The following is a 25,663-nucleotide window of genomic DNA, read 5'->3' as shown; positions in this document are numbered from 1 at the left end:
CAAAACTGTTTGAAGATTTCGGGCGAACACTCCAGTTCGCTCGAATCGCGCCGGGGATTCGAAGACAAGGTGACGTTGTCGGCCGTATTAACAGTGTAACCATTGTGCCAATTGATTTACTCAAATGTGACCATTATTTTATGACTGTATTTGTTATTAGTTTTCATGAATAAATTCAGTATTATTGAGTTCTTCGCTGAGTCTAAACGCTTGTTTATTTTGTTCGCCTGTTAAGAGGTTATGGGACCAGCCCAACCAGTTTTTTCGGGAGCGCGGATCACAAGAAGGTGTTTAGTATGGAAGATGAAGCGAGGACCCTTCGGATTAAGCCATTTGATGGCACCGGATTTAACAATTGGTGTTTCCGAATAAAGACGTATTTGCAGCAGCTGGATGTTTTGCATTGCGTCGAGATGGCTGCCGAAGATGAGGATTTTTGGCATGTTCCAAGTACAGATTCCGAAGATGTGAAGAAGAACAAGAAAGTTCAACAGGTGGCGCGCATTAAACAGGACAACAAGTGTCGATCCGTACTCATTCAAGCTATTGCGGATAGCCATCTTGAATACGTTAAAGATAAAGTGAGTCCGAAGCAGATATGGGATAGCCTTCATAATATTTTCGAACGAAAGAGCATTACAAACCGTTTTATGCTCAAGCGACAGCTACTTTCAATGCGTTACGATGAAAGTGAACGTCTTCAGGAGCATTTTTTTTAAGTTCGACCAATTGGTGCGTGAGGTTAAAGGAGCTGGTGCAAGGATGAAAGAAGAAGACATTATTTGTCATCTGATGCTTACAATGCCGGAAAAGTACGATGCAGTGACCACCGCTATGGAGGCGGTTTCCGAGAATCTTACTTTGGATATGGTACGAAGGAAATACCTGGACGTCGAGGCTAAGCGAAGAGGACAGCATCGGCAGGATGCGGAAAAAGAAGAAGCAGCATTTTCTGGGAAACAAAAGATGGGTGCGTTGTCTAAAGTGAAGTGTTTTGGATGTGGTAGTTTAGGCCACAAGAAGGCACAGTGTAAGAAAAGTGAAAGCTTCGAGCTCCGAAAGCCAGAAAAGAAAAAGTTAGTGCATAAAGCACACATGAGTATGAAGACCGTAAGCTTTGTAGCTGCTGACAGTGAGATTGCTGCGGCAGTTGAGCAGGGGGTGAATGATCCCAAGGCCGATGACATACTGACGCGTGTGCGTGCGCGAACGCGTCCAAGACAAAAGGAATCCTCTTGCTGCTATTCTGCTTCACGAGTGCTTGGACGCGTTCGCGCACGCAGACGCGTGAGTATGTCATCGGCCCAAGTGGTATCTTGATAGTGGCGCGTCTGAGCATATGGTTAATGACAGCACATTATTTGATTCAATGGAAAGATTGAACACACCGGTTGCAGTTCAGACCGCGAAGAGTGGAGTTGTTTTGCAGGCTCATCGGAAAGGAACGGTTGCTGTGTATGCTGTAGTGAACAACGAGCGGATCAAAATCGTGATGAAAAATGTGCTGTACATCCCAGATCTGGCATTGAATCTTCTTTCTCTTCGGCGTCTGGAGAGTTCTGGAAAGAAAGTTATCTTCTATCGTGGCTGTGTAACGGTGGAAGCTGATGGTGAAATTGTAGCAATTGGCAGGCAGGCTGGCAAGTTATACTGCATGAGTTTCGAGCGTAAAGAGAACATCTGTGAAAGTGCTATGGTGACCGGAAAAGTTTGCAAAAAGCTAGAACTGTGGCATCAGCGATTTGGTCATTTGGGAAGTGAAAATCTTGCGAAGCTGGTTTCGAAGAACATGGTGGAAGGTATGAAGATAGAAGAGATTCCAAATGTATCCGTGAAAACGTTATGTGAAGCTTGCATCATTGGGAAGCAAACCAGAGAACCATTTCAGTGTCGTGTAGAAAAGCGAGCAAGTCGACCGCTGGAAATAGTGCACAGTGACGTTTGTGGACCGATAACCCCGGTGACGTGGGACGGACATAACTATTTCGTCACGTTCACAGATGATTACACTCACGTTTCTGTTGTGTATCTCATGCGATCGAAAAGCGAGGTTTTGAAATGTTTTGAAGAGTTTGAGGCTATGGCGTTCGCGCATTTCGGTTTGAAAATAGGTCGCCTGGTTTGCGACAACGGCGGAGAATATGTGGGAAACGTATTCAAAATGTTTTGCCGTAAGAACGGTATTCGAATGCAAACTACTGTGCCATATACACCCGAACAGAATGGTGTAAGTGAGCGCCTCAACAGAACGATAGTGGAAAAAGTTCGAACTATGTTGATTTCGAGTGGAATATCGAAGAATATGTGGGGTGAGGCGGTCTATGCAGCTGTTTGTCTTCTGAATCGGAGTCCGTCTGTGGCCGTGGACGGTAACAGAACACCGTATGAAGTTTGGCATGGCAAAAAGCCGAATGTTGCGAATCTTCGAGTTTTTGGAAGTGAGTGCTACGTGCACATTCCGAAACAATTACGGAAGAAACTCGATTCGAAAAGTGAAAAAGTGATTTTCGTCGGGTATGCCCCGAATGGGTTCCGTGTATGGAATGGGAAAAAGGTATTTGTTGCTCGAGACGTTATATTCAACGAAGAAAAATTAAGACATTGCTCCGTTAAGGAAGACTCTCAGGAAGCGGAAAGTGATGTGATTGTGATCGAGAACTTTGCGCATGATGGTAGAACTGATCAGAATGATCAATCTTCTACAGTAGAAAAATCTCGGAAACAACAACAACAAGAGGAAAGTGATTCACGCGAAGACCCCGAACAGTGGCATGAGGCAGATATGAATTCGAACGACGTCGACACGGGTCTGCGACGAACCGGTCGCTCAAGAGTGCAGCCTGCGTGGCATAATGACTATGATTTGAGTGCAACAGCGTTTGCCTTGTGCGCCGAAGATTATTTGGAAGATATACCATCGGACATCGAAGCTCTTAAGAAGAGGAGCTATTGGCCGTCGTGGAAAAGTGCAATTGAAGAAGAATTACTATCACTCGAGAAAAACAATACTTGGTGTTTAGTGAAGCTACCTGCTGGTCGGAAGCTTATTGACAATAAGTGGGTTTTTAAAGTGAAAAGAAACAGCGACAATACTGTCGAGAGGTAAAAAGCCAGACTGGTGGCTCGCGGTTTTTCCCAGCGCCCTGGTTTTGATTTCTCAGAGACTTATTCACCAGTTGCTAAAATGTCGACCTTACGGATTATATTGGCACTTGCGAATTCAGAGGACTGGCATGTTCATCGGATGGATGTCACATGCGCATTTTTGAATGGTTTTTTGAATGAGGACATCTATATGCGTGAACCAGCTGGCTTTGAGAGGGGTAATGGTCTTGTATGTAAGCTGAATAAGGCCATTTATGGCCTTAAACAAGCATCTCGAAGCTGGAATCAGCGGTTCCATGATTTCATCAGCGGGCTTGGTTTCTGCAGAAGTGAACATGATTTTTGTTTGTATTATCGACGACAAAACGGAGTGGTGATGTATCTGGTCATCTACGTTGATGATATTTTGATCACCAGTAGTTCGGAGAAGGCTATTTGTATGCTGAAAAAACGACTGTCCACAGAGTTCGAGATGAAAGACCTACAGGAAGTGAGCTGTTTTCTGGGATTAAATATTCGGCGTAATCGTGAAGAGAGAATTATGACGATCGATCAACAAGCATACGTTCGAAGTGTGCTCGAAAGATTTGGAATGAGCGATTGTAAGCCCACCGCTACTCCAATGGAACCACGACTAAAGCTAGAGAAAGGACGAGATAAAAAAAAAGGTAACAGACAAGCCGTAAAGAGAGTTAGTCGGCTGTCTGATGTACTTGATGGTGACATCTAGGCCGGATTTATCAGCAGCGGTAAACTATTTTTCTGGTTTTCAGTGTTATCCTACAACCGAACACTGGAATCACTTGAGACGTGTGTTACGCTATCTGAAAGGCACTGAAAATTTCAAACTGGTGTACCATCCAAAGAGCTCGTCAAGTAAGCTAGAAGAGTTTGCTGATGCGGACTGGGGTAATGATCCGAACGATCGTAGATCGGTTTCTGGGAATGTTATTAAGTTGTACGGGTCAACTATTACTTGGGCGACGAAGAAGCAAGGTTCCGTTGCCCTATCAACTACGGAGGCGGAACTAATAATTCTATGCCAAACAAGTTGCAAGTGGTGTGGATACGAAATTTGCTAATATCTATTGGACAGAAAATTGAGGAGCCAACTACTATCTTCGAAGACAATCAACCGTGCATCGCTGTTACGGGTCTGTTCAAATATTACGTAACGCGACAAATGTTGTTTTTAGGAATCCCCCACCCCATCGTAACATTCTGTAACAAAACTTAGAACTACCCCCACCCCTATGCGTAACGCGTAACAAATATTTTTTTTTGAAAAAATCTTGTTTTTGGTAGAATTTGAAACACGATACAATAAATTATTCTAAATTAATGATTTCGTGTGTGTTACTTCTACGTGAAGTTAAACGATTTACAATGATATGGAAATGCTAATATCATCTTCCAAACTTGGACGTACATGTTCATGATAGCATTATAGGCGAAAGTATAGAATTGATAGTTCCGTTAGGATACGGCAGGCATGAAGAATGTTTTTATAGAAGTCGATTTGAAAGCGAGCGGAGGGCAATATTTGTGATGGCACATATCGCACGACCTTCCTTCTGCCAAGCTCCCGTATGAAGGGAGCTCCCCTTCATACGGGAGCTTGGCAGAAGGAAGGTCGTGCGATATGTGCCATCACAAATATTGCCCTCCGCTCGCTTTCAAATCGACTTCTATAAAAACATTCTTCATGCCTGCCGTATCCTAACGGAACTATCAATTCTATACTTTCGCCTCTAATGCTATCATGAACATGTACGTCCAAGTTTGGAAGATGATATTAGCATTTCCATAATAAATTATTATTCATTGTAGATTGTATGCTATTTAGAAGATAAAAACTTTTTTTTTTAATTTTAAATATTTTTTTCTCTATGCAATTAATTTGTTACGCGTAACAATATCTCGAAGGACCCCCACCCCCTATATTTTGTGTAACAAATCGTAACAAAAGTTAGACAACCCCCCACCCCCTACTGCGTTACGTAATATTTGAACAGACCCTTACAAAGGATCCTCGTAAACACAAACGTATGAAGCATATCGAAATTCAACATTTTTTTGTGAGAGAGTTGGTGGAGAAGGGACATATACGATTGGTGTATCTGCCTACCGAAGAACAAGTGGCAGATATTCTGACAAAAGGATTACCATCGCCACGATTCCGTAAACTAAGAGAACAATTAGGAATCATCAATTGAAGGGAGATATTAACAGTGTAACCATTGTGCCAATTGATTTACTCAAATGTGACCATTATTTTATGACTGTATTTGTTATTAGTTTTCATGAATAAATTCAGTATTATTGAGTTCTTCGCTGAGTCTAAACGCTTGTTTATTTTGTTCGCCTGTTAAGAGGCCGAACATTTGCAAAGTTGGCAGAACTGTACACTCGCCTGAAACGTGAAGCAACAAAAGTTGAACTGGCGGTGAATGCATCGAAGACAGAGTACATGCTTGTGGGCGGAACCAAGCACGACAGGGCCCACTGGGGAAGCTGTATTGCGATAGACGGGGATACCTTCGAGGTGATCGGTGAATTATTCCTTGCTAACGGCAACAATGTTAGTCGTGAAATACGAAGGCGCACCATCTGTGGAAGTCGGACCTACTACGGGCTCCATAAGAAACTGCGGTCAAAAAAGATTCACACCCGCACCAAATGTGTCATATACAAATCGCTTATAATACCGGTAGTCCTCTACGGAAGAAGACGGTGTATGGCGGTGAAGGATGAACCAGTTTTTTATATCACACAGTCTAAAAGCGGGGAGGGTGCAGAGTGTAGAGTTTTCATACACGTAAAAAGTTATACTTGATTTGATTTTAGTAAAAATTACAAATTACATCGTTCTGGGCATTTACGGGTTAAAGATAAGTTTCCAAAAATGGAAAAAATGTGAAAAAAACAGAATAATCCACCTAGCGATTATAGTGCCGTTCGTGTATTGTATTTCAAATTTATGGATTTTCGGACTAAATAGAATAAATGCCACACGCGGTTTAGTTGCTATTGCATTGCTATTCATCAAAATTAGTATACCTAATGAATAAATACGACTACTTATCGAGTTAACTAGTAAACCTTAAAAACAACACTTTACGACATGGTCGATTGACTACTCTACCCAACTCTATAATACATCACATAATAGACGATCCTAAAGGCCGTAGTACACTCTTCGTCTAATTGTCTAGAGTTTGCCAAGTTCAACCAGACATCTAGCAGACTGATGAAACATTTCCATGGATATTAGGCCGACTAGGCACTAGTTTAGATGTCTTTTTATCGTACATAGCGACAAGGACCTTCGGCTATATAACGCGCTTCAACAAACTCATCTAAATCATTGATCTCACCAAAAAGTTCAGTTTTTCCATAGGGAATATTACACTTCAGCCACAGACAAACATACATAACACTTGAGAATTTTTCATCGTACAATGATTTACTTGCCAAACGTTACTGTTTTATACTTTATGTGTTATGTTAGTTTATCTATCAGTTATTTAGTTTCTCATGTCCTTTCACGCTGGTACCTATAGATAGAACTCCATTTCCGGAGAATTTCAATATTGTTAGAGGAAGTGACTACCATATAAAATTTCACAATTGATATTGAATAATTTGTTGAATAATTAGCCACATTGCGGGAATACATGAAGATTAAAACTAAATCGGCCTCCCGTCTCTAAAATTATTAAAGATTTAAATTTCCTACACTACCGTAAATTGCAAGTCAGTCCCATTTGTATATGGATACCATATACAAAACAACACAACCAGCGATTCACAACAGTGCTGATAAAATCACACGGATTTGACTTAGCAATATCTCAGGCAGCCAAATCCACATGTTTATAAATACTCAAAATAATCGTCAGCTCATATTTTTTTGAAACTGGTCTCAGAATCTTAATATTATTTATATTTATATTCTGTAATCGTAGGATGAAGGATCGACAGTTGGCCACTTTTATATGTGGCCAAAAATGTGCCAAAAACTAATTCAGAGATGATGAAAAACGTAATGCAGTCAATATTTCTACGGATATTTTTAATTCTCTAAACTATTCTGGAGCTCAGAACCTTGGTCTACCAGCTCAATTACGCTTGGTACGAAACCAATCATGGTGTCCATAGGGGTTAATGTTTGTCCAAATCGGATGACCAATTGGTCTATCTAGCCAACTGGGCTTGATACAAAATCAATAATGTGTGGCAGTGAAACAGCACTTCAAGACAAAATTTTTCAAAACGACTTATCTGCTTATGTAAACGAAGATTCAAACGTCGATTTGACGAATATGATAGCACCCCCACGCAAACCAACACTACCAACAGATAGCAAAAACCTTCAGCTACCTATTGATGGTGTTGGTGTGCGTGGGAGTGCAATCTGATTCGTCAAATCGACGTTTGAACCATTGTTTACAAAAGCAGATAAGTCGTTTTAAAATTTTTGTCTTGACTTGCTGGTTACGTGTTTACTATATTCAGCTTTGAAACTATCAAAGTAGGCCTAATGCAGACAACACACAACTGATAGAAACATTATTAACAATCAAAGCAATCGTGCAATGTGTCGTCAGTCACATGTAGTGAGTCATCAATGGCATAAGTTTTTTCAAGGGGTACGCGACGTTAGGCATAATGGACGAAAGGCATAATGGACGTTTGGCATAATTCTGTCTTCTTTATGTCATAGGCTGTTCTTTGGGTCATATTATGCCTAATGTCCATTATGCCAAACGTTCATTATGCCTAACGTCCATTATGCCTAACGTACTTATGCCTAATGGGTATACCGTTTCAAGAGGCTCCCGCTTGCCTACAGTCAGAATAAACTCCACAAATAGAACCCATGATGTCCTTACAGGCAAAAGATATTTTAGTTACAAGATAAAGATTGTCGCTCCGGTTCCCTTTGTTCTGCTGTCCGAAACATGTTGGGTACCGAACAGTCGAATCGTATGTATTTTTCCTTCATTGACATTTAGCACCCTATCCTCGCCAGCAAAAGATGTTCCGGACATCGACGACAGCGGCAATCTTTATCTTGTAACTAAAATATCTTTTTACAGGCTTTTTGAGGTCATGCGCGTGATTTTGATAAGAAAATTAGTTTGAGCTTTTTAGTGGAATGTCTTTACTTGTCATAAGACGAGTTAATACAATCCCATTGAATTCCACCACTTAATTGTATCTTGACAGATACGTATTTCGACCTCAACAGTAAGGCCGTCTTCAGTGTCTCGTACTCGAGTCTCGTCTCGTAAAGTCGAGTCAAGTACGAGACACTGAAGACGGCCTTACTGTTGAGGTCGAAATACGTATCTGTCAAGATACAATTAAGTGGTGGAATTCAGTGGGATTGTACAAACTCGTCTTATGACAAGGAAAAAATATTCATTGTGTAGATATCATACAAAGGGTATCAAGTCTCCCCAAATATTAAAATTGCAAGTGCTGTCGAATTCAATAACTGGAGAGGGATCAATTTCCCCCGAATATTTAAAAAGTCGATTTTTGACAGCACTCCCAAAAATCGATTGGTATCAATAAGAACAATAATTTAAGAACTGTCATCAGGCATTGCATTGGATAGTTATCCCATCATTCGATCTTCTGAGCAAAGATACTGATGAATAATGGGATATTGTTCTTAGCTATCTATCCGCTCAGTAAACAAAGCGCAGTGTTCGTCATGGAGAAGCTTTTTTTTCACAGCTTTTGTTGTGAACACCTTCGCAACGTGAACAAACCCCGAATTGCGCTGGCTATCAGGATCATCATCAAACGCTCAAAAGATAATATCTTTCCAGAGTGCTCTTTGATTAGAGGGATAATATCTTTGCACAAGCCATCCAACAGCTAAAGACCAATAAAGCAGCTGGCAAGGATGGTATCGGAGCTGAGCTCATCAAGATGAGCCCGGGAAAGCTAGCCACCTGCCTGCACAAACTGATAATTAGAATCTGGGAAACTGAACAGCTACCGGAAGAGTGGAAGGAAGGGGTTATATGCCCCATTTACAAGAAAGGCGACAAAGGCGAGAATTTTTTTACATCTATGAAAGCCTTGGAAAATGATCACGAAAGTTGTCATTTTGTTGCAAGGCACAATAGTATATTTCTTAGAGAGTCTGTGTGGAAATAGCGTATGTTTATTTATTTCTGGATGTGATAAATCGAAAATCAGAAAAGGGGATCAAGTCTCCCAGTCTCCCCTAGAGGTCATGCGCAAGATTTGGAATTTTGATATGACCAAATCGAATGCTCTTAATTACTCTGGAGTTCGGGCTAATAGATTTACGAGTCAACTGGGCTCGGTACAAAACCAATGGTGTCCATATAGGACCTTAGAGATCATACGGATGATATATGCACGAGATATCCCCAGGGAATCAATATTCGAACTACGCCTAATAATACTGTTCCAGAAGGGAATCCAAAATTCTTTAAAAAGTAGTGACAAAAACGTCGCTTGGGAGAAGTCCGTCCACGAAATGGGTTCCGATTCCGAATCCGTTGACAAAACCCTGTTGGACCTTACGGGAACTCCGTGTGGGATCTGTGGTCCATCAACATGCCACGAAAAGATGGTCGATTGTGATGGATGTTCCGCGTGGTTCCACATACGCTGTGTGGGACTAGCGGAAGAAAAACTACCGAAGATGTGGTACTGCCAAAATGAAGCCTGTAGGCAGAAGGCTCAGGAGTACCAGAAGCAGAAGAACGCCAAAAAGTCGGTCCGTCCCAGGAAGCAAGTGGACGAGTCCGACAAATACAGCACGACTTCCCGCACCGGGACATCTAGCGTAGATGCGAAGTGAAGTGCGAGCGCTGGAACAACGTCAAAAGCGGAAAATGGGGGAGTTGGAGGCGGAAATGGAGCTGAGAAAGAAGGAGAAGGAGATACAGCGCGCATACGAAAGGAAGAAGATAAAGATGGAGGAGAAGATGCGTGCTGAAGAAGAAGAGGAGCGGATGGCCTGGCAAGCTGAGATGCTGTGAAAGAAGAAGGAGCAGATCCAACGGATGGAGGCGAGGCAGAAGTCGTTCGAGATGGAAATGGCGGCCATGGATGAAAGGTTGGCGGAGCTTTTGGGTAGTCCGGCGTCCAATGAGTTGAAGCAGGTCAGACAGACAATGGTCCAGTTAGCAGCGAGAAAGGGATTGACCTACAAACTTCCCAAATTCTCGGGAAAACCGGCGCAGTGGCCATTGTTTTATGCAGCGTACAATGCCTCCAACGATGCCTGTGGTTACATGAACCACGAAAACCTGATGAGGTTACAGGAAGCGCTCGAAGGGGATAAACTGGAGCTAGTGTCGTTGCAACTACTTCTGCCGACATCGATTCCGAGGGTCATCGAGAAGCTACAACGGCACTACGGCCGCCCAGAGCAGCTTCTACAAAGTCTGTTGGACAAGGTGGATCGTTTGGAGCCTCCGAAACTGGACAACCTCCGCAGTTTTGTTCGTTTCGGAAACACGGTGGAACAACTTAGCGGACACCTGGAGGCTGCGGGTCTACAGCAACACCTCGTCAAACCGCTACTCATTAAGTCGCTGGTCGCCAAGCTTCCGGATCGTGAGAAGCGTGAATGGGTTCATTGCCGGAGAGGCCACGGCGAAACCACGCTGCCAACGCTGACGGATTTCCTTATGGACATAGTGGTGGACGCCTGCGAAGCCAACGTGGACGTCGAGGTCCAGCCGTCGTATCAGTCGAGGAGAGTTTTCCCAACCGGGAAGAGCAAGCCGAAAGAGAAGGGTGCGCTGTACTGCCATGGCGAGGGCAGCAGTCCGGCGGCTAACTTAAACGAAGAAAGAAAGCTCAAACCGTGTCAACAATGCCGAGCCACCGATCATCGTCTGCGGCCGATCAAGCTGCGATATGCTGAGCGGCTGAAGTTGATGAATCGGGAGAAGCTGTGCCACGTCTGTCTCAACGAGCACAAAGGGCAGTGCAAATTCAACATCCGCTGCAACATTGGTGAATGTAGGGAATTTCACAATCCACTGATACATCCGGTGGGAAATATGGTCGGGTTGAGTGCGCACATAAGGACAAACTGCACAGTTATGTTCCGGATTGTTCCAGTCCAGTTACACTGCGGAGGAAAGTCGGCGACGGTGTTGGCATTCCTGGACGTAGGTGCTTCGGTCACGTTGGTGAAGAAAAAGCTCGCTAATCGTCTGGGCGCAATCGGAGTACGATTGCGGCTGACCATCAAATGGACGGGAAATGTCTCGCGTGTGGAATATGGGCGTCGGGTACAAGTCCAGCGGCCGGCGACAAATTGTTGCTGCATACGGTCCATACAGTTGGGAACCTGATGTTGCCACATCAAAAGCTGGAACATGAGGAACTTGCTGCGCAGTACGGCCACATGAGAGGATTGCCGATCGAGTCCTACGATGGAGAGCCGTAGCTGCTAATCGGGGCGAACAACATTCATTCGTTCGTGCCACTGGAGGCAAAAGTAGGGACACCAATTGCTGTTCGCACCAACCTCGACTGGACGATTTACGAACCCAGACAGTCCTCTACGGTGGCGGCCGGAACAACCTCGGCTACCATCAACAGATCACCAATGATGACCTGCATGAGCTTCTCCAAAGTCACTACGCGCTGGAGGAGTCGGTGGTGTTGATACCGCAAGAAACGGATACGGATTTACGCGGAAAGATGAATTTTACGCCAAAACTATATTTTTTAGAAAAAACTGTTGTACTACAAAATTGTTCGAAATAGTAAAGCCATCATTATGGTTCTACCAAAAAATAGGGTGGCCCATCATATAAAAAAAATTAGGAAATATTTTTTTTATTTCTCAGAATATTGACATATTATGTTCCACAAAGTTGTAGCGCAATCAATTTTGCTAAAAAAACTTTTTCTGTAGCTCTTAAGTTGGCTGATTTAGAGCAATTTTACCTCATTGGATTAGGGTGTACCTCAAAAAAACATTATTTTTATCTACTTTTTTTGTTTTAGATTTTTAGAAAAGTCGTCTTCAGGTGACTTTTAGAGCTAAAGAAAAATGCAACTTTTGATGGGTAAATATGCTCAATATCTTTTTCCGATCAAAAGTTATAATCGTTTTTCTGTCAAAATTACATTTTTTTCATAAGTTGATATCTCCGGTTAGGGCAGACCAAAAAAATATGTTCACACGGCATCTGAAAGAGAAATTAATATTCTTTATTGTGTCAAAAAATTGGGGATATGTTATTTTTTTATCTCAAGTTTCACCAATTTTACTAAAATCATGTTTTTTCAAATAAATTGATATAACTCGACAACGGAAGAAGATACAGACGATATTCTTATAGCAAAGTACGCGTTTTAAAAAGCCCCAAAAGTCTTCAGAAGATGACATCCGTGAAAAATAAAAAATGAAATGAGCAGATCAAAAATATTGTTTTTTGAGGGACACCCTAATCCTGGTAAATAAAATTACTCTAAACAAGTGAGCTTAAGAGCTACATAAAAAGTTTATATAGCAAAGTTGATTGAAAAAAGCTGCACTACAACTTTGTAGAACATTTTATGTCAATATTCCGCAAAATAAAAAAAATAAAAATTTCACATTTTTATAAAATGGCCCACCCTATTTTTCGGTAACTCTATAATAAGGGCCCAAGTATCCAGAACAACTTTGTAGAACAAATTTTGTTTCTTAAAAGTATGCTTCAGACCGAAAATGCATCTTTTCTCGTAAATCTTGCAATACGATGATAATGATAAAACTTATAAAAAGTGTTAACGCTGTAGATTTTTTATTTTTCATTTCTCACGAATGTCATCTTCTGAAGACTTCTGGGGCTTTTCAAAACGCGTGTTTTGCTATAAGAATATCGTCTGTATCTTCTTCCGTTGTCGAGCTATATCAATTTATTTGAAAAAACATGATTTTAGTAAAATTGGTGAAACTTGAGATAAAAAAATAACATATCCCCAATTTTTTGACACAATAAAGAATATTAATTTCTCTTTCAGATGCCGTGTGAACATATTTTTTTGGTCTGCCCTAACCGGAGATATCAACTTATGAAAAAAATGTAATTTTGACAGAAAAACGATTATAACTTTTGAATTTTTGAGATATTGAGCATATTTACCCTTCAAAAGTTGCATTTTTTGAGCTCTGAAAGTCACCTGAAGACGACTTTTTCGAGAAATCTAAAACAAAAAAAGTAGATCAAAAATACTATTTTTTTGAGGTACACCCTAATCCAATTAGGTAAAATTGCTCTAAATCAGCCAACTTAAGAGCTACAGAAATTTTTTTTAGCTAAATTGATTGGAATAAGCTGCGCTACAACTTTGTGGAACATAACATGTCAATATTCTGAGAAATAAAAAAAATATTTCCTAATTTTTTTTATATGATGGGCCACCCTATTTTTTGGTAGAACCATAATGATGGCTTTACTATTTCGAACAATTTTGTAGAACAACAGTTTTTTCTAAAAAATATAGTTTTGGCGTAAAATTCATCTTTCCGCGTAAATCTGTATCCTGGACCATAGTGCAATGGCCTTGCGGAGAATGAAGCAGCTGGAGAAGCGGATCGACAAGAATCCGAAGTAGCTACCGTTTATGTACCAAGTGTAATTAATCTGGTAGACCAAGGTTCAGATTGGTTCAGTGTATTTCGAACATATAAAAGTGTAAGTATTTTTCTATATAAAAGTAGCCAACTGTTTAGAATTTAGGTGTGGCCGATCAACAATTAGAGGTCTGTTTTGGAAAATTTATGAGTTTACGAGTATGTTGGGGATATAAACATGTAAATTTGGCTGACAAATTTCTGAGACATTGCTTAGACAAATCCGATTCAATAAGACCTAAACAATTAAAGATTTTTAGCCCTTCGAGAACATCAGACAAAGTTGGGCAACGTTCAGGAACATAGTTTTCCACGAAATAGGATAAATCAAGAAGTTTCAGACCTTCAAATTATTGCATTATCATATTATTGCATTTTGAAAGCGCAATTCGTGTGATATCTACTCGAACACTGTTAAGGCTAAACGCTATTATGAAACTAATTTGGTGAGAAGCGATTTTTTTAGAAAATTATAATAGGTATACCTATTACCTATGGATTTATGATCTCGAATGAGTGAAGCTGCCGGCCATACTTCCGAATGGATCCTTCCGTTTTTGTTCTTAATTAGATGTCATAGCACCGTTACCTAGTGTTGGTGTGGCCTCCTCGGCGATGCCTGAGGTGTAACCCGGGGTGTACCGCCATCCTCGGACGATGCGGTCCGTTGGAACATTGGCGGAACCGCTAGGTTTCGCAGCGGGCTGGCCTGGGGCGATTTGCTGGCTCGACTACTGCTGTTGCTACTGCTGGTGTTGTTGTTCACAGAGTGTTCCTCCGTTTCCGAAGATGATGATACTGTTTTTTGTATGACATGAATAATGAGTAAAAGAGGTAGGTTTGATGCGAAGTTCGGAAATCCAACGCAAAGTTCAGACGAAATGTTGAAACCGGGAACAGGGAGATAGAAAAGAAATGAGAAATGAAAAGATTAGGATAAATGTTGATAAAGTTTTTTTTTTAAATATTCAAAATTCTCTGGACTAATCCTAATTCTACCACATGAAGCAATGGATGCAATCTAAAACAGCGGTGTTATCTATGTTCCTAAACATATATTATAAAAGTTTACACATACAAAAAAACATCACAAGGGTTAAACTAATCCCATAAGTAGAATGAATGGGCAGATGGTTTGACATATAGTAGAAGTAGGCAATGAGGAAGAACTACATGAAATACAAAAGTAACAAAACCTAACAGAAATAACACAAAAATGAAACACACATAAATGATCGGTTTAATATGTCTAAACAAAAAGATAAACTATCAAAATGGCGTACAACAAAAGATACAAAATCCGAAGTTCTCAAAGAACTGCTAACAATCTGATATTAGGGATAAATTACTAACCTTTCTTGAAAAATAAACTCTACATTGGTCAACATTGAACCAACTCATTCAAGACCCATCTGGTTGAGGATAATCGGATATACGAATCATTTTCGGTGAGCGTGGATCTGTAATCTTTTGTGATTAGGAAATTTTGAATCTATCCTTAATACTACCAATTTTTTGATACGGACATTTTTCCTTGCTTTTTCTATTTGAAGATTGTTATTTGCAGTACTACTCAACAGATATTTCGTACTGGTACTGCGGCATACTTCTAGTGATTCGATGCCTATAAAACGACTAAGTTCCTCGTACGGTTGCGGGTTAGGTGGGTCGCACCATTAAACAAAACGAAGAGCACGTCTTCGTTGAACGGCTTCAATTATAGCGATCCATGTGACTTGAAAAGGGCACCAAACACCGGCAGATGATTCTAGTATTGATTGTGCACTAGGGAGCAGTGAAGTGTTCTCAATCATAGCGGATAATGAAACTCGTCGAGTGAGGTAGTGAGGTCTGATTGTCAGTTTGCCCAGATAACGCCAAAATCCTTGATGTACCGTACTCGAACAAGCGATCGTCCGGACAGGTCGTATTCAAAAATGATAGTTGCACTTTGCTGGTTGTATGAAATGTTGTTACATTTTTCGATTCCTAAACCCATAAGATTTCATGAGCACTAGTCTTCAAAAATGCACAACATATTTCGTAGTTACTATATCTGAAGCTCGATTTATGCATATGCACAAGGCTCGGAAGCCTCCTTCCAAGAGGCTCGGAAGCCTCCTTCCAAGAGGCTCGGAAGCCTCCTTTCAAGAGGCTCGGAAGCCTCCTTCCAAGAGGCTCGGAAGCTTCCTTCCAAGAGGCTCGGAAGCTTCGTTTCAAGAGGCTCGGAAGCCTCCTTTCAAGAGGCTCGGAAGCCTCCTTTCAAGAGGCTCGGAAGCCTCCTTTAAAGAGGCTCGGAAGCCTCCTTTCAAGAGGCTCGGAAGCCTCCTTTCAAGAGGCTCGGAAGCCTCCTTTCAAGAGGCTCGGAAGCCTCCTTCCAAGAGGCTCGGAAGCTTCGTTTCAAGAGGCTCGGAAGCCTCCTTTAAAGAGGCTCGGAAGCCTCCTTTCAAGAGGCTCGGAAGTCTCCTTCCAAGAGGCTCGGAAGTCTCCTTCCAAGAGGCTCGGAAGCTTCGTTTCAAGAGGCTCGGAAGCCTCCTTTCAAGAGGCTCGGAAGCCTCCTTTCAAGAGGCCTCAGCCTCCTTTCAAGAGGCCTGGAAGCCTCCTTTCAAGAGGCTCTGGAAGCCTCCTTTCAAGAGGCTCAGAAGCCTCCTTTCAAGAGGCTCAGAAGCCTCCTTTCAAGAGGCCTGGAAGCCTCCTTCAAGAGGCTCAGAAGCCTCCTTTCAAGAGGCTCGGAAGCCTCCTTTCAAGAGGCTCAGGAAGCCTCCTTTCAAGAGGCTCGGAAGCCTCCTTCAAGAGGCTCAGGAAGCCTCCTTTCAAGAGGCCCGGAAGCCTCCTTTCAAGAGGCTCAGAAGCCTCCTTTCAAGAGGCCTGGAAGCCTCCTTTCAAGAGGCCTGGAAGCCTCCTTTCAAGAGGCTCAGAAGCCTCCTTTCAAGAGGCTCAGAAGCCTCCTTTCAAGAGGCCTGGAAGCCTCCTTTCAAGAGGCCTGGAAGCCTCCTTTCAAGAGGCTCAGGCCTCCTTCAAGAGGCTCAGAAGCCTCCTTTCAAGAGGCTCAGAAGCCTCCTTTCAAGAGAGCTCAGGAAGCCTCCTTTCAAGAGGCTCGGAAGCCTCCTTTCAAGAGGCTGGAAGCCTCCTTTCAAGAGGCTCAGAAGCCTCCTTTCAAGAGGCCTGGAAGCCTCCTTTTAAGAGGCCCGGAAGCCTACTTTCAAGAGGCCCAAAAGCCTCCTTTCAAGAGGCTCGGAAGCCTCCTTCCAAGAGGCCGGGAAGCCTCCTCCAAGAGGCCCGGAAGCCTCCTTCCAAGAGGCTCAAGCCTCCTTTCAAGAGGCTCGGAAGCCTCCTTTCAAGAGGCTCGGAAGCCTCCTTTCAAGAGGCTCGGAAGCCTCCTTTCAAGAGGCTCGGAAGCCTCCTTTCAAGAGGCTCGGAAGCCTCCTTTCAAGAGGCTCGGAAGCCTCCTTTCAAGAGGCCCCGGAGCCCCCCGTCAAGAGGCTCGGAAGCCTCCTTTCAAGAGGCTCGGAAGCCTCCTTTCAAGAGGCTCGGAAGCCTCCTTTCAAGAGGCTTGGAAGCCTCCTTTCAAGAGGCTCAGAAGCCTCCTTTCAAGAGGCTCGGAAGCCTCCTTTCAAGAGGCTCGGAAGCCTCCTTTCAAGAGGCTCGGAAGCCTCCTTTCAAGAGGCTCGGAAGCCTCCTTTCAAGAGGCTCGGAAGCCTCCTTTCAAGAGGCTCGAAAGCCTCCTTTCAAGAGGCTCGGAAGCCTCCTTTCAAGAGGCCCGGAAGCCTCCTTTCAAGAGGCCCGGAAGCCTCCTTTCAAGAGGCCCGGAAGCCTCCTTTCAAGAGGCCCGGAAGCCTCCTCCAAGAGGCTCAGAAGCCTCCTTCCAAGAGGCTCAAGCCTCCTTCCAAGAGGCCTCGGAAGCCTCCTTCCAAGGGGCTGGAAGCCCTCCTTCCAAGAGGCTCAGAAGCCTCCTTCCAAGAGGCTCGGAAGCCTCCTTCAAGAGGCTCGAAGCCTCCTTTCAAGAGGCTCAGGAAGCCTCCTTTCAAGAGGCTCGGAAGCCTCCTTTCAAGAGGCTCAGGCCTCCTTTCAAGAGGCCTGGAAGCCTCCTTTCAAGAGGCTCAGGAAGCCTCCTTTCAAGAGGCTCAGGAAGCCTCCTTTCAAGAGGCCTGGAAGCCTCCTTTCAAGAGGCTCAGAAGCCTCCTTTCAAGGCTCAGGAAGCCTCCTTTCAAGAGGCTCAGGAAGCCTCCTTTCAAGAGGCTCAGAAGCCTCCTTTCAAGAGGCTCGGAAGCCTCCTTTCAAGAGGCTCGGAAGCCTCCTTTCAAGAGGCCTGGAATCCTCCTTTCAAGAGGCTCGGAAGCCTCCTTTCAAGAGGCTCGGAAGCCTCCTTTCAAGAGGCTCGGAAGCCTCCTTTCAAGAGCAGAAGCGGAGCCTCCTTTCCAGAGGCCCCGAACCCTCCTTTCAAGAGGCCCGGAAGCCTCCTTTCAAGAGGCCTCAAGCCTCCTTTCAAGAGGCTCGGAAGCCTCCTTTCAAGAGGCTCGGAAGCCTCCTTTCAAGAGGCTCGGAAGCCTCCTTTCAAGAGGCTCGGAAGCCTCCTTCCAAGGGCCCCGGAAGCCCCCTTCCAAAAGGCGCGGAAGCCCCCTTCCAAAAGGCCCGGAAGCCCCCTTTCAAGAGGCTCAGAAGCCTCCTTCCAAGAGGCTCAGGAAGCCTCCTTCCAAGAGGCTCAGGAAGCCTCCTTCCAAAGGCTCGGAAGCCTCCTTCCAAGAGGCTCCTTCTCCTTCCAAGAGGCTCAGAAGCCTCCTTCCAAGAGGCTCGGAAGCCTCCTTCCAAGAGGCTCGGAAGCCTCCTTCCAAGAGGCTCGGAAGCCTCCTTCCAAGAGGCTCGGAAGCCTCCTTCCAAGAGGCTCGGAAGCCTCCTTCCAAGAGGCTCGGAAGCCTCCTTCCAAGAGGCTCGGAAGCCTCCTTTCAAGAGGCTCGGAAGCCTCCTTTCAAGAGGCTTGGAGGCCCCTTTTCAAGAGGCTCAGAAGCGTATTTGCAAGATGCACAGAAGCGTTCTTTCAAGAGGCTCGGGAGTCTCCTTTTATGAGTTTCCGAAGCTTCTTTTCAAGATGCTCCGAAGCGTTCCTTCAAGAGGCTCGTAAGCCTCCATTCAAGAAACTCAAAAGGCTCGGAATCCTACTTTCAGGAGGTTTTAAAGCCTCCAAACGTCCTCAAAGTCTTGTAAGAAGTTTGATCTAAGAACAAGAAGTAGCAACAGGGGGATATCAAATGCACTAAAAGTTTTAACCCAGTTAAGTATCAAAAGTGACCAGAAAGTTGATGTAAAATCTGTTTAATTTTTATATACAGGAAAGTAGACACACCTAATTAGTAAAACTTGTTTTTGCATTGTCCACGCTCACCGATGATTAAAAATAATAAAACGACCAACATTTTTCGTTCTCGTTGAACATTGCTCTCTATTTTCACCGAAACTTCTTAACACTGTCAATAACTTACTGCAACAGCAAAACTCCTGTGGATATCTTGAATTGAAACTGACATCTATCCTCCGTTCTTGCCAGAAGAAACCCAAAACACAGTGGAAACTTAACAGAACTAAACATTCTACCACAAGCGGAGTTAATTTGAGCAATTTAGCATCTTCTAAAACGGTCGAAATTTGTTAAATCCGCTTTCTAGTTTATGATCTATTGGGAAATCGCATGGATAGCGTTATGTCTTTTGAAATAGATCGATTCCAGTTCAATCTTTTCTTGATAAATAAAACTTTATCAAACTAGAAAGTTCTGCCTGTCTGCTATTATTTCCTGTTCGATGTAAAATGTCATAACTTGTGCGAATGCTTGTTTTCGGGACAAACTAATAGTTCAAAAATCCATGAAAAAATGATCCACGTAAAATATCATTTGAATCCAACGTTTGTTTGCTACAAGGTTTCATGATAGCGTTGATATTAAATGCAAAGAAAAGCTACTGCTTATGTAAATGCTCAAAAGCATAGAATTACTCCAATTATTATTGTCATCGTCATTAAAACATGTTATTTAGCTGTCGGAAAGACATACCTATCTGTTCGATTGTTTAAATAACATGTTCATAACTTTTTAGACTGGGAATAGTTCGTCGTTGCAATGCTTATTGGAGTGTGTCCTTCTTAAAAGCGGACGTAATAATCAGAAAATGATAGATACAGAAAACAATCGCAAACAATATTCATGAATTAAAAATTTTAACAAGCAGTGCACGTGGTGATGTTGAATTGCTACATTCCGCCTGAAGCACCATTCTAAACTGATTTAAGGCTAACGATTCACAACTAACATTTTATCCTTCTTACACGAGATATTCTCACTTTTGTGTAGGTACACGGCGCTGGACTAACGATTCTTGTGGAGCACATAACATCAATTAGACACAAACATACATCGAATCATCAGGTTCACAAAACGGAGCCTTATGGTAGTTTAGTTTGGAAATGTTCTTGGGCTTTCAGTTCATTACGGTACAAGATTAGGGCAACTTCATTGGTGGTTAGAATGCTCAATTAGCTTTTCAAGTTTTAAATCATCGCGAAAAATAAGTTAACGATAGTATTCGAAGTAATGTTTCATACCAGGCTACTTATGTACCACATATTTGACGATATATTTTGATCTTTTTTCAAATTTCAACCCATCAATGAAGTTGTCCAACCTATTCGAGAAGGATTACATAAATCGTCGCTGAATAGCATTTGTTATTATTAGTCACGAACTTAGGTGAAAATCTCTCTTGATAAGATAAAACGTAGAACAGAAATACAGTAGCATATTTGCAGCAGTTTAAGTTTGGTTCTCAAAACAAAAAGACTGTCCTACTTAAAATAATCTGCTCTTCTAGATTTGGCTACTCGGAGTTATATGATTATGGGTAGCTTGGGATAATACTATCAACATTCACGCTTATCCTCTCGTTCCAATAATTTACACCTCAGCCGGTAACGTAAGTGGATATATCCATTCTTGAATTGATTATTTCGTTACCTAAAGTTTTCTGGCTGAACTTGCTATGTTCAATTTCCAAGATAATTTATTTTTCCTAGTAATTTCAACCATAAATCTAAACCTACGTAAGTCGAAGCGTATGCCCGACATTTAAAACTACAAGCTATGACTTCCACTTTACCATAACTCTAAACCTTTTCGTTTAAACAGAAAAAAAACTGCATTTCCTTCACTAGTTGACTCGAGCCATCGATCCAGGTCTTAGCACACAAAGAAAGACACAGGACGATCGGTAAATTCGAAAACAGAACTGAACGGATCCAATGTTCCAATCATAAAACAAGAAATAATAGAAATAGCTTCAATAATTAATAAATAAACCGAACAAACTCGTTATTGATGCGAGTTATGCTTTCTACTGCTAGCGCGCGTCTGATGCTTTCGATTTGCCTGCTGTTGCGGTTGTTGGACAGTGGCATTGCTGCTGCTATTATGCGTACCGTTTCTACCTTCGTGATGGTGATGAAGGTGCGGAGGATTCGTACCTTGTGACGTCATGAGGGGCTTCGGCGGGTACGGGATGCGGAACAGCTCGATCCGCAGGTAGGCACAGATCTCCAGGCACACCTGCAACGGGATAAATGTTGGTTACATTAAAAGCAACTCCAGAAGCATCTGACTCATGTCAACGGCAATGCAATGTATAGAGTTAAAAAACTAATAGTGAAACCCCTAGTAGCGGTATTCGGTAACATATAGTCGGATCGCCACCAAACCGGACCCGGCAATCGAGCACTTGCGATGCGACGCGAATCGAGAGTTCGCGACAAGCCGAGTTATGTTATTAGTAGTGCGCACCATGCACGCATTGATGCACTATCAATATCATGCGTACTAATTTAAATGAATTGCAACACTATTCAATTCTATTTGATTGCAAACAAATTTCCAACCAACCATGGAAAACCATACACGGAATACAATGTATTACACTCAAACCTTTTTGCCTTTCTTGTACAACTGCATTGTCGTAAATAAGGGGAGGCTAGGGGAGCTTAGCCCTCCCTAGAAAAAAATTAGCCCCCCTACTGCCGTGAATCGCAGTAAATTGCACTTGGTGTTAATTATGAAAATGAAATATCTAATTGATTTGAAAGCATTAAAGTAAGCTTGATATGAACAATAACGGAGAATCGCCAAATCCCTCAACGATTTGCTTCGGAATCCCTCAACGATTTGCTTCAACATCACTGGAGGATTCTCTTCGGTCTTCGGAATCGCTGAAAGATCCGTTTCGGAATCACCAGAGGATTAATTCCCGACGATTTGCTTCGGGATCCCTCGACAGATTGCTTTGGAATCCTTCTACGATTTGCTTAATAATACCTGGAACATTCACGTTGGAATTCCTGGAGGATTTCCGACAGAATCTCTGGAACATTCTCGTTGAAACTCCTGGAACATTCCCGTCGAAATTCCTGGAATATTCCAGTCGGAATTCCTGGAGGATTCCATTCGAAATCGCTAGAAGATTCTCATTGGAATCCCTGAAAAATTTCCGTCGGATTCTCTGGAACATTCCGGTCCGAATCCCAGGAATATTCCCATCGGAATTCCCAGAGAATGGAGGAAGATTCTCATTGGAATGTTCCCGTCGGAATATCTGAAACCTTTCCATCGGAATCCCTGAAATATTCCCGTTGGAATCCCTGAAGGATTTCGTCGATATCCCGGGAGGATTTGGACTCCATGGAACATTCCCTTCGGACTCCCTGGAACATTCCTGTTGGAATCCCTGGTGGATTGCCTTCAGAATCCTCGTAGGATTCCCGTCGAAAACTCCGGAGATTCCCCTCGGAATCTTTCGAACATTCCCGTCGGAATCACTAAAAATTTCACATAGGAATTCTTGGAGGATTCCAGTCGAAATCCACGAAGAAAAGTTGATTTTTTTTTCATTTGAGATAGGGGAAAAGACGGCTTTGGCAGGTTTTGTTCTATTATTGGCAGAGGGGCTTTTGTCGACCGAATTTTATGAAATTTGGCCACAATATTCATTGATATGCAAAGAATGTTTAGGCTAAATTTGAACATAATCAGTCATAAAAAACCCCCCTGACAATAATAGAACAAAACCTGCCAAAGCCGTCATTCCCCCTAGATAGAATATTTATGAAATATGTAAAAATATCCACTGCCTACCGGTGGGAACCTGATGGCGATCCATCACTTATTGTCCTTTGAGTGTGCTGGACAAAGCCGTTGAGTCGTTGTAGCAATCATCGGCTGGTAAACAAAAACACTTAGATACTGTGGGCTACAACAGAAAGCACGTGCTTGAGAAAAGAGAATATGGATGTGTGTGATTGATCCGCAATTGCCTAAAAGGTGGTTGGACCGAATTTATCACTTTACCACTAAGATAACAATGGGGTAGTAAAATATTCGAGAATTTTCGGGAAGGAGCTGAATATGGAGAAAACAGGGTCTTATTACGCCAATGCAACTAAGGTGTACCGAAAGGTTATCATTTCACTCTAAAAACGAACTTTTGATAGGAGTCCCGGAGACCCAAAGTGTTATACTTTTTCAACATCGCTTATGAGGGGTACATAAAAAGAATACGACTAAGAAGAGGTTTTGCATAACTAAACGATTCAAGCACCAAATTGGGCATGCCATCAACAGTTGTTCCATTCCAGGAATTCCCTGGAATACAAGCCATAAGTAGGGGTTGGCCGAGTTTTGTTTTCGAAAGGTCTGTACTGTACATTTTAAGACTTAGCAATTTTGTTAACATTTTTGAAACTCTCGCTGCTTTCTTTTCTTCCGCCAATATACGCTTACGATTATCATATCATATATATAATAGCCCTGTTTGTCTGTCCGGTGACTAGTCAACCAGACGCAGCACGCGGGGAGATTCTCACAAAAAAATAAAATATTTAACACTTCAATTCTTTTTTACTATCAGATGCAGAAAACAAAACCAGTGACAACCTTAGACAACCAGACACAGCATTTGATGAAAAAATCACAGACAACAGACGTTGAAAATTTTGATTTTTTAAATGCAGAAAAGAATCTATCACTCTTAAAAATTGAAAAAAAAAAAAACACTTGCCACGGGCGCTATTGCGTCCACAATAGGGTGTCCTAAAAAAAATCGAAGTTCGAAAACTTATGGTGCTCAACCCTGAAATGAAAGATATACCTGTCTGGATAATTTTTGTAGAACAAACCGAATTTCTAAAAAATCGTTTAGAGGTCGCGCCAGATCGATTTTTGAAAAATGACCTTTTTTGAGGTAAAAAATCAAATATTGGGTCCTTTCATAATTTTTTTGAGGGTCACCCATTCGTTTTATATTTTTTTATTTTTCTGTGGATCTTTGCCCATTGTCTCCATGAATTAGTTTTTGGTATTATGTGTTTTTACAGTCTGCAGAACTTTTTAAATATCGAAAAAAGCACATTTTTTGACTAATTTTTGAAGTTATTTCATTCTCACACAAAACATTTTTTTTTTCATTCAGAAAAAACTTACATACTACAAAGAGCTATTTATAAGGAGTATTTTCATAAAAAAATATCCAAGAAATGTTCCGAAAAATATATTAAGCTCGTTTAGTGGAATGTATTAAACCGTCTAAGACGAATTAAGTACTGTCCATTTAATTCCACCAGTTAATTTTCGTTATCTTTGCAGATACGTATTTCGACCACAACTGTGTGGTCGTCTTCAGTGTCTTGTACTTGACTCGACTTGTATACAGACAACTCGACTCGATACAGACAACAAGGTAGGCTCGTAAGAAAAGTGACACGTCAAGTGAGACGCATATTTTATTGCCACATGTTAGAGTACAAAATTAAGCATGCTGAGACCGTAGAGCATCATCTCAGTTCAGCTTGTGCGAAGATAGTAGTGACGACACATGTTTACGTTCAAACTGAATGTTTACATACGTGCTGAGCCTGCCTTGTTTTTTATATACCGTGAAAAGCATCATATAATTGAATCAAAACTAATAAAGAGATCATAGTAAACCTAATTACTTGTATATTGCTACATATTAACTGTTGGGTGTGATATAATTTTATAACAGGCTCCATCCATATACTCCGACCAAATCCTGTAATTCAGATAACGAACTCCATCGGAAAGAAAAGCTATGTTACCTAGAAAATATTCCCATTTATTTGCTTTTGAATTGTTTTTAATTTAAATTAAAATATTGGTGCAATCTTGATGAAATTATAACATGTAAAGAAAAAGTACCGAATTTGTACACTTTTTAACTATTTACTAAAACTGCAATATCTCAGCCCCAGAACAACATTTCTTGGATCTTTTTTAATGAAAATACTCCTTATAAATAGCTCTTTGTAGTATGTAAGTTTTTCTGAATGAGAAAAAAATATTTTTTGTGTGAGAATGAAATAACTTAAAAAATTAGTCAAAAAAATGTGCTTTTTTCGATATTTAAAAAGTTCTGCAGACTGTAAAAACACATAATACCAAAAACTAATTCATGGAGACAATGGGCAAAGATCCACAGAAAAATAAAAAAAATATAAAACGAATGGGTGACCCTCAAAAAAATTGTGAAAAAACCCAATATTTGATTTTTTACCTAAAAAAAGGTCATTTTTCAAAAATTGATCTAGCGCGACCTCTAAACGATTTTTAGAAATTCGGTTTGTTCTACAAAAATTATCCAGACAGGTATATCTTTCATTTCAGGGTTGAGCACCATGACTTTTCGAACATCGATTTTTTTTGGGACACCCTAGTCCACAAATAAACTAGTAGTAAATCATATATATAATAGCCCTGTTTGTCTGTCCGGTGACTAGCCAACCAGACGCAGCACGCGGGGAAATTCTCACAAAAAAATAAAATACTTAACACTTCAATTCTTTTTTACTATCAGATGCAGAAAACAAAAC

At 41.8% G+C, this 25,663-nt stretch overlaps 1 protein-coding gene across 8 annotated transcripts in view; it reads right to left on the bottom strand.

The window, feature by feature from the left end:
• Positions 1-14,300: 14,300 nt before the first annotated feature.
• The window catches only part of LOC134225720 (cholinephosphotransferase 1), a 61,570-nt gene continuing 50,207 nt past the window's right edge, over positions 14,301-25,663 (bottom strand). For 4 of the 8 annotated variants that reach the window (XM_062706019.1, XM_062706021.1, XM_062706022.1 and 1 more), the window contains 2 exons: positions 21,212-21,338; positions 14,301-14,545 (listed from right to left, as the gene is read on the bottom strand). In XM_062706019.1, the coding sequence (XP_062562003.1) occupies positions 14,337-14,545; positions 21,212-21,338 (336 nt within the window). In that variant the 3' untranslated portion in view covers positions 14,301-14,336. The remainder of the gene's footprint in view (positions 14,546-21,211; positions 21,339-25,663) is intronic. The other 4 variants (XM_062706020.1, XM_062706016.1, XM_062706017.1 and 1 more) reach the window with 1 other exon arrangement.

The sequence above is a fragment of the Armigeres subalbatus genome, chromosome 3, assembly GCF_024139115.2.
Source record: "Armigeres subalbatus isolate Guangzhou_Male chromosome 3, GZ_Asu_2, whole genome shotgun sequence".
Taxonomy (NCBI): Eukaryota; Metazoa; Arthropoda; class Insecta; order Diptera; family Culicidae; genus Armigeres; species Armigeres subalbatus.
Note: the sequence above shows the minus strand (reverse complement) of the source record. Positions and strands in the feature narration are given on the sequence as shown.